General features: G+C 43.7%; 1 protein-coding gene across 2 annotated transcripts in view; it reads right to left on the bottom strand.

Moving 5' to 3' along the window:
* Window positions 1–2,899: 2,899 nt before the first annotated feature.
* LOC145468057 (uncharacterized) overlaps window positions 2,900–9,779 on the bottom strand; it is an 8,099-nt gene continuing 1,219 nt past the window's right edge. For both annotated transcript variants that reach the window (XM_081451718.1, XM_081451717.1), the window contains exons 2-6: window positions 9,255–9,539; window positions 8,191–8,657; window positions 6,852–7,484; window positions 5,398–5,642; window positions 2,900–4,666 (exon numbers count right to left, since the gene is read on the bottom strand). In XM_081451718.1, coding sequence (XP_081307844.1) covers window positions 4,604–4,666; window positions 5,398–5,642; window positions 6,852–7,484; window positions 8,191–8,657; window positions 9,255–9,523 — 1,677 coding nt within the window. In that variant the 5' untranslated portion in view covers window positions 9,524–9,539 and the 3' untranslated portion in view covers window positions 2,900–4,603. The remainder of the gene's footprint in view (window positions 4,667–5,397; window positions 5,643–6,851; window positions 7,485–8,190; window positions 8,658–9,254; window positions 9,540–9,779) is intronic.

Below are 9,779 nucleotides of genomic sequence, written 5' to 3' on the forward strand. Positions count from 1 at the left end.
CGCGCGCGCGAGTATAAAATCGCGCGTGTCACCGAATGATGAGCGTCTCGCAGGCTATCACAGTACTACTTGAGAACGTAATCAGCGTCTGACGAGGTTTTTATTGTGCGGAGAAGAGGGGGTGTTCTTAAAGGAAAACACTTACATTTAGCGTTTGGAAATAACAATCCTGTTTTGTTTTCGAGGGATAGATCCTTCCTTTTCGGGTTGCTGTCATAATAAAGTTTTGTTTCCATGTGTTTCGTTTCGACTCTGCCGATTTCAGTAAACAGCAGTGTTGAAGCGACGCGTGTTTTATCCTATTCTCTCCCAGACCCCGCAAAAAGCACTTGTCGTTGTAGCTGTTGTCCGCCGATGGACCCTGATGGATATCTTTGTGCAGCTTTTACCGGAAACCGAGATTTTGAAGGTCAAGTTTTGTAAACATTGCCATTGTTGGGAGTAAGCAGGTTAACCTGAGCGTTACGCCAAGTGGAGTGCAATCTGCAAGCCTGTCGCATTGGTCGCACCTGCGATGGGCGTTCACAAGCATAAAAATTATGTGCTTCCAGGCCCGGGAGGGACTCCCACACAAAAAAGACGGGGGCGCTCTTCATACCTTTTAGAGGTTAAAAACGCAGTTTTGTTACCTATTTGGGTGTCCAGCCTCAAAAGGTCCACAGCGGAAGCCTTCGTGGTACCTTTTAGGATATTGAGTCGAAAAAAATATGGCAGCAGATTATGTCTTGCTTTTGAATTGGTACCTCTAATTTAGGTGGAAAAAAGTTCAAGCCACGCCCACAAAACAGGATCTTGGTACCTCTTAGGGTTTCTTTTCAAAATTTCCGACCAGCACCCCCGTTCTTTTAATATGGAAGTCCCCCTGGCATCCAGGATTAATCGACTAGTAAAATCTGAAAAAGGATTTTAAACGTTCAATTCGGTATCTATTTTCTTGAGCATTTATCCACACAATTTCAGGGCAAAATACCATACTCAATCTACATATACCGTATTTACTCGAATAAGCGCCGCCCCCGAATAAGCGCCGCCCTCAATTAAGCGCCGCACATTGGGTCGAAAAGTTAATAAGCGCCGCCCTCGAATAAGCGCCGCAGCTGCGGTGCGGCGCTTATTCGAGTATTTCAGCAACAGTTAGGACATTGACATCGAGTGAAGCGTTGTTGAAAACCTGCAGAAAAGTATTCACGAGGCTGTTATGAAAGCCAAAACTTAGGTTAACTTCAAGCCTGTAAGCCATGAAAAATACTCATGAAGTAAATTAAATTGTTCGAATAAGCGCCGCACCGGAGACACGAAAAATTAAATAAGCGCCGCGGCGCTTATTCGAGTAAATACGGTAGTCCGTATACCATAAACCCCTAGGCCTTGCATATAACTGGCTCTGTTTGGTCTTCAATTACGTTTTTTTCCTTACTTAATCATTAAATCAGGTCTAATCTTCCTAGGATTGTAAGAGGTTTTATGAATCGTGACAGTTCTTTTAAATGTTTCAGTTGTGGCTTGCTTTACTGCGGCACTCGGCTTTTTAGTGTCAAGGCCTCGCTGGCTGAGACATCGATGCGGCCCTGGGAACGAGACGACAAAAGATAACTGTCCTTGAGCTTGCGAAGGAAGAAGTGTAGGCATAGAAAATACTAAAGAAAAGCAGAGTTAAATGGCTGCAGTTTACACGCTACAAGTCTCCATCCTTCGTGGTAAAGACATGATCGTGTTTATGTTGATCACTTCCTCCCTTGCACCCGTCGGTGAAAGCGGTGGTTCGTGTTTTCCTCGGTGTCGTTTGGGATCTGTCTGTTGTATGGGTGTCTGTGAAGTCACCAGCTGCCAAGGTCATTACTGTGTTACCAGTAGTGACTGCTCTTGGGGTGAAACGTGCTGCAGCAGTCAATGTGCAGCAGAATCAGGATGTGTTGGTCGAAGTTGTACTCATGATTACGACTGTGACGTGGATGAAAAATGTTGTCTAGATGTGTGTACAAATGCACAGAAGTGTAATTGCGATCATGACTCGGAATGCCCCAGTGGAGAAACCTGCTGTCGTGGATCCTGTTCAGATAAAGGCGACTGCTCGGCTAACAGCTACAAAAATCCAACTCTTGTCATAGTCGGCTCGGTACTTGGTTCGCTTGTTCTGATAAGTTTGATTTCGATCGTTATTTACTTGATTTACCGGCGGCGCAGGAACATTGCTCTTACCGGAAGTGTACAGACCGTACCGGTCTCAGTCACCAGTCCAAATAACACAGCACTGAATGTACCTACATCGCACGCTGCAGAAAAACAGGCCTCATGTGGTAAGCTAAACGTCCCTCCGAACGACTATGGTGCAATACCCAGTCGTCAAATCTACAGTACACATTAGCACATGATCCCCTGGTATTAGTCATGCTTTGACAAAGGAGAGCCAAGCTTTCGATTTTGAGCCAATTTTCCCCTCATTTTTGTTTTAAACATTTGGTATAAGAAAACACTTTACAATACAGATAAACTTGTACACTTTCGCTATTTAATTAACCCTGATACTGTGTCTTGTACCCGTTTTTTTTCCCTCAGTTAAACTTGGTTTTTGATCGGTCGATCGATAGTTTTATTCTAATTACGTGGCCTTTTGTGGAGCCCAATACGCAGGAAAGATTGCTTGTCGAGCCCAAAGGACGTCGTGTTAAATCAAATTAAGTACGTTGTGTCGTGAAATAATAGGAAGACGATCACGCAATTAGCAGACCTTAGCATGGAATACCTGTGATTTTACAGAAGGTCATCAAGCGCTGAAATGTTCCCAGATTCTGTTAATTTTCTCCTTCTACAAGGTTCTTTTTCTTTAACATAGAAAGATATTTAGAAAAATTAAACCAAATTTAAAAACGCTTTTAAAAAATCGACAGTGAGTGTTCTGATTTAAGTGATTTCTTGTGATTGTTACCTGAAAAAAATAGCAACTTAGTTTCTCAGATCGAGCAAAAACCATCAATCTGAGAACATGAACAGGATCCTCTAGAGGATTGTACAGAATGTGTGCACGTCACGTCATCAAATTCTCAAATCCAAAAGTAAAGAGCCCCTAAAGGTTTTATCCTCATCAGGCATAAGAGGTACTAAATTTATATCTGTTTACAACTTTTCAGCTCAATAGCGTCCTTCGTTTGGAAACCAGCGCATTTTCAATTTCGGAGTTATGGCGGTGCGTGACATGAAGCTAAGATCGCGTTTGACTAAAAATATACACTTATCTCGTGATTTTTAGCCATTTAGGAGTTAAAGTATTGGGAAAAGTGCTTGTGTAAATGTTTTTCGGTTCGGTTCAGATAATCAGTTGTCTAGATAGCCAAAGTAAGTTCCACTATATTTCGGCCGCCATATTGGAGGACTTACGAGTGTGGGAAACGCTAGCCCCCAAGAATAACGATTTCTCGCGAATCTCACAAAGAGAAAATAAATCAGGACAAATTATACTCACAAGTCCACAGCAGGTTTATGGGCTCAGAGGCTCCTTTCTCGACTGGTTTACAAGGTCAACTGAACTCAAATCACAAAGCGCTTATCTGTTATACTCTATATTGCATGCAATGTTGCGTGTAAGCGAACTAAAGGTTAATTTCTGGTCCTGGACACATATCTTTCTCGGCTATTTAACAAAATGACTTAATGAATGAAATTGATATACCACGTGGGTTTGCTATCATGAACTCAAGTCTGCACAAATCACGCAATCCATAATACTAGCTCCAGTCTCTGCGCGACATGAGGTCCTCCAACATGGCGGCTCCAGGCTCTATAATTTAGCGCGGAACATTTCGACAAATATCTCAACTTTGGGTCAACGTACACACCTTAAACTTGGAGAACTGACTTTATCTACTGAATGGTTTTTGATTTTATTTTTTACTGCGTGACAATATAATGCACACACTCTTTATGTGGCGAAGCGTTGGTTGTCCCTGTGGGAATAGCCTGCGAGCAGGCTCACGTTGGAGCACAAGCGCGCGCGGCGTAGCCGCGAGGGAGAAATCAAGCGGCGAAGCCGCGAGACGAGAAAGTGATTTTCTTGGCACCTCTTCACCAGACTCCTTCCCGCCGGATCGCCGCTTTGTTCTCCGCCGCTCGCACGCGTGACTCAAAGGTATGCCTGCTCGCAGGCTACAGTGGGAAGAAGGGTTTCTCTCCCCAGGAGCCATTGCTTATCGAGCGTTTAAATGAAAAGATCGAGTTGTTCCAGTTTCCCGAACCAAACATTGCACTTCTCAGTTTCGCGCATGCTCTATATGCCTTGACTTTTCCCTGGCCGGCGAGTCAAACTTATCCATGGAAAAAGGTTTCCTCCCCTAACCCCAACTTGAGCCAACTTTCCATTAACTTAGGGTTAGGGTTAGAAGTGCTTGAAGAATTCTATTGACAGAGCCTTTTCCAGGCTCTCGGTTTGTAAGGGCGAGCGAAAGGGGGACGAGACGCGCGAGAGAACGAAGGGAATCTGGGAAAGAACGTCCTAAACTTCCTCAGCCTTTGATGTACTCATTGTCGACTCGACACAAGGTGCTCTGGATGGAGGGTAACTCTACCAGGGACAACTATTATCCATATAAACAGGCGCTAAGGATGTTTACTAATTAGTGCAGCTGCTCATCCATTCATCGACATGCAGCACTTCAAATCCAAGGCTTTTCATCTGTAAAGTAACAGTAGATCACGTGTTAGCCAAGGCAACCAACTAGATCGATAAATGTAAAGCTTAGCTAACAATCAAGCGATGATGTCGTACAAAGTTTCGAAACTAAACTGAGTTACTTTCAAGTCATATTTTCGAGGGTCGAAAAGTAATTAGTTTTGCGTCAATTACGCTACACGATTAGCTCAAAAATTCGCCCCACTTTTTCATCCCATCAGAAGTAAAAACCCAAATCACTTGAGACTCGTTCGCACAACTTTTCCCGCGCTTTGCGTCAGCTACATGTTATTGCTTCGAGTTTTGATTTGTTCAGTGTATTGTCTGTGTCCTTTGTGGTTGGTTAGATTACTTTGGTTTTGGTTTTACAACATTCAATTGAAAACCGCTTAAATAGGAGACAAAGGGATCCAAAGTCCAACCCCAAGTCCTCGTCGTGGATTCCGGGCAACGCTATTGGCGGCTAACGGGGCTCTGGTGAAGGCACGAAAGCCAACCATCATGTACTTTATTAAACGGTTACGGAAAATGAAGCCTTGGCAAGGTCACTGGATACCCCCTCGGAAATCTGAAGGAGAAGAGAATATCCCCATTAACCATGACAAGCGGAGAGTAAGGACATTGAGGACGAACTGGCGGATTGCGAAGAACAGAGCTCTCATTCAACCCCGCACTTGTCGTAAAAATCGGTTTATTTAGGATCCTTTAGAGTAAATGAGAGCACCATTATTTACCTGCTTTGATGTAATGAAGAACTCTTCCACTGCCTTCACTTTGTGTTCTCCTCGACCGCGCCTCACGTACCGACAGTGAATAGGGCACGTGTTAAGAACATACACAGCCATGGCGACCAGGCTCGGGTTTAGCCAACAGTCACATTCAATTGGTTGTTCATTCTCTATCACACGATCTTGATTGCTTGTCATGACACCGTTCACATCCTGTCCCAAGCCCAGCAAGCTTTGCACAGACAGATTTCCTACAAAAGAGAAGAAAAAAAGGTTGCAGTTATTACAGGGTCTGCATGTGGGTGTTGGGATGTCAGTTATCAGGCAAATTTGTAGGCAGTTAAGTTCTGAGCTTTCAGTTAACATTTTAGGCCATTTCTCAGGCGTCAGTAACTGTTGCAGATCTCAGATCTCAACTGGGAGTTAAAACACGCGATATTCCTCAGCCGACAGTTCAAAGTTAAACCAATTCTCAGCTAGGAGTTTAGGTTATTCCCCAGTATTGCATTGCGCATCCCTACTGCGCATAATTTCACGCGTGATTAGCGCGCGCGCATTAAAAAGAGGCGGCTTTTTCTTTACAGCTGGACCTCGCCATAGAGGTAAATCGTGATTTTCTCGAAAACGAGTACGGTGACCTATCATTTTTTTCTGTTGTGTTCAACCGAGTAATAAATTTCTCTATGTAAAATAAATATGGGCCAATTCTCAGTGTAGAACAAAAAGCAATCGGCGGAAACGTGAATTTAGCTAGCAATCGTGACTATAATCATGGTGCTACTATAAGGATCCATATGGGTATAAACAAGGTGCTGCTGCTCCTACACGAACATGGGGACCCCTCATTTTTATTTCAAAATTTAAGTTCCTATAATATAAACAATCAATAGGCAAAGTTTCACAAAAATCTCCAGTGCAGGTTCTATTTCAGTGGAATGACCTTAACCACATATATACAGACCATCCTAGTAACCTCACAACAGAAAAATTAGGTTACTTTACAATAAGTTCACTTTATGGCGCAGCGTTCTTTCCAAAAAGCATTCTTAGAGTGGCTCAGCCTGCGAGCGGCGAAGAGCAAAGCGAGACTCCGGAAGGAGTCTGGTGAAGAGACGCCAAGAAAGTCACCTTTTCGTCTTTTTCGTCTCACGGCGTCGCGGCTAGATTTCACGCTCGCGACTGCACTGTGCGCGCTTGTGCTCTAACGCGAGCCTGCTGGCAGGCTAAGTGTGGCCCCTGTATGGGAGCTCGCGTAAGATTAAAGAATTATTTATTTTGGTTCGAATTTCTCTCTGACCAAGAAAATTAAGGAAAAGAATACCGTAAGTTATGGGTATTATTTGGTAGCGATTACGATTCTAAACGACTGATGTTGCTAAACGAGTAAGCGAAAACGATACAATGATGAAAGTCATGGAGAATATTGTAACAAGTGACTGCAGATGATCTAAAACTCTCACCTTGTTCGTTCACTAAAACCACGGAATTGAGGCTGGTGGAGTGGAAACTAGGTCCCAGACCTTCAAGTATTTCACGCAAGGTCAAATGGACGTCACGTGACCAATGTGTAGGCCTCATGGTACCTGAAATAACTGGTATGGATTTAAGAAGAATTTTTTCAGCTTCACACTTGGCTAGCAGCTTTTGCCACTCTGCAGCATTGCTTTCCGTTGTAAGAACTGTTACTTCTTTCTCTTGGGCAACAAGAACTTTTACAATGCTGGCAACAGCAGCCAACTGCCAGTCTGAAACATCCACTGCGATTCCACTTCGTGACCATGTTACTATAGCAACAGAAGACGCATGGGAAAGCGTTATGGCAGACTTCAGAAGGTAGTCACCAGGTTCTTTGTATCCATTTGTTAATTCCGCGGATTTCAGCGATACAAATTCCTTTTCTTTCTTTACGACTTCATTGATGGCTTCTTGAGACACTAAAGAGGCGAACTGGGGCGACTCGGACAGAAAAATCACTTTAGGAGAGAGAGTAGCGTGTTGTGGCGGATGATCTTTGTAAAAGTCTGTCACTTTGTAGTCTGTGATGAATAGAGAGGCAATACATTCTGGTGATAGACTGACTGCGATGTGAGGTTCTAGAAAGGTAATAAAATAGGCGTCGTTAGTTCACAATTGCTCCAAAAGAAAAAAAGGAAAGATCACTTCCTTAAACGTTGTTCTTCTCGGACTTGTCAGACACAGTTAACAGTGACTCCCTGCGCGCTGGTACCATAGAGAGAACTTGGACACTTCACACCCGTTCCCAGTCAGTATTTTATTTTTTTCAGTCACGTTTCAAGTCAGTGGTTACAAAAATAAAAATTCAAAGGACTAAACAACGCATTTCAACATCATTGAATTGATTTCGAAATAATAATAATGATAATAACCTTTATTTACCCTCGGCAGTGTTTATAGCACAAAGGAAAGTAGGGCCTAGTAAACAACTGAAACAAATGATTAAAATTCAACATAACATTGTTAAGAATCCCAACTTGCTGGAGGCAAACCACTTTGGTCATTTACAAGCGCAGCAGAGGATTTGAACTCGGGGCTACCGTGAAACAAATCCAGGTAGTGCTCAGAGCGGGACTCGTCCCCAGGACCGCTGTATTGCGAGTCCGACGCGCTGACCACACGGCCACGCTGCCTCTTGAACGTGGTTTCTGAACTATTTTTCGAGAATAACCATCCATGCATTTTCCCTATATTATCTACGTACTTAACTTTACGCACATTAAATTACGCGACAGCAAGGTGGAAACACACACGTATTGTATAAAATAAATCCTGTATACGTACTAGCTGACGCAATTGCGTCGGTCGCAGATATTCCACAGCCCCAGAAAACAGAGACATCATGTTCAGCAACAATAGGCGCATCACCGCATGCAGGATGTTGAAAGTCCTCTATTCCGATAATCGCGGGAGCCCCTATATGAATGGGAGCGCCGTGAGCAAAATCGAGCGGTGTGCAGACCTCCGCCACTTTTTGAATAAACTCCCGTGGGATCTGCCTCATAGATACCGTCATGTTCCCAGAAAAAGACCCCTGGGGTTGTAGGGGTATCTTGGTGACGTACACCGGGCAATCGCGTTTCTCAATCATGTGACGAATGGGAACTTGTGCGGCGACAAGAAAATGATCAAATGAATAACTACAACCAAAATAAAACGTGACCAGGTCTTCCCAAGGAATTTCTAACAAATCGCGAACGTGTCTGGATACGATGCCGTTGTCAATGACTGCGTAAAGAGGAAGGTCTGTCCTAGAGAAAAATACATTAAATCATGATCGTCAGATCAATCAAAACATGATCGTCAGCTGAAAAACACGAAATCGTCCTACTTGGGGGGTTGAAAGATTAAGAGAAGAGGCCGCGAGCGGAAGGCTTCGAGCGGTGTTGGAATTAGAGGAAGGAGATGTGTAGGTGGTGAAGACCCCTGTACCCCTTCTTCTCTCATCTTACCATGATCGCACTTGCCGTCCGTTTTCCTTAACCTATTGTTTCGTTCCTTTTTTGGTTAATGTTGAGCAAATATGTATATTTTGATTAACACTAAATAATAAATAACCTGAATTTACCCTCTGTCAGCGTTTATAGGCAAATCATGTGATAGTGAGCTCTTGCAATTAAATTTTAAAAAACAAAGAATTCACATTAAGCATAACAAAGTTAGAAGCCTTAACTGGTAGGAGACAAAAGCTAGTTGGCTATTTACACTGAGACGTAGCAAAAGAGTTGAACTCGGGTCTAGCATGGAACAACTCCAGCAACCTCTGGATTTTTAGTCCGGTGTCCTTACAAATCGGCCACGCCCGTTTTTTTTTTTTCGCCATGTCGCAAAGATCAACCTCAACTAACCTCACATCTGATTCTGAAGCCAAGGGTGGAGCCGAAACCTCTCCCGGCCGACTGCGGTAGAGCAGAGGAAAAGGGGAACTGTTGTTAATACACAGTCTTTCAAAGTCATCCGCCATGTTGGATGGCACGCAAGCGATGTTGGATTGAAGATAACCAGCACAAAACTGGCTACACGAGATGTGCACCATCTTGTTCTGTCGAAACTGTTCACGTGCTTCTCTGGGATGGAATTCGCCGGGATCACGTGATGAAGGTGACACAGACGCCATTTCCGTCACCTCACTCCTGAAGACAAAATAAAGAGCACTTCTTTAAAGACAAAACTCCGGCTTACAGACTTGGCTTGACTGCTGACACGCACGAGTGCTTCGTTTCGAAACCCCGACAGCTTCGCGTGCAGGCTATCAATTTGGAGGCATCAACTAGATCTGCAAATATTCGGCTTACTGGGTCAATTAGCGTCTCCTGGGGTAACGAGAGGTTAACTATGCAAATGAAAGTGATTTTCCCTACGGCCACCTCTCG

The sequence above is a fragment of the Orbicella franksi genome, chromosome 14 (assembly GCF_964199315.1).
Source record: "Orbicella franksi chromosome 14, jaOrbFran1.1, whole genome shotgun sequence".
In the NCBI taxonomy this organism is placed as follows: Eukaryota; Metazoa; Cnidaria; class Anthozoa; order Scleractinia; family Merulinidae; genus Orbicella; species Orbicella franksi.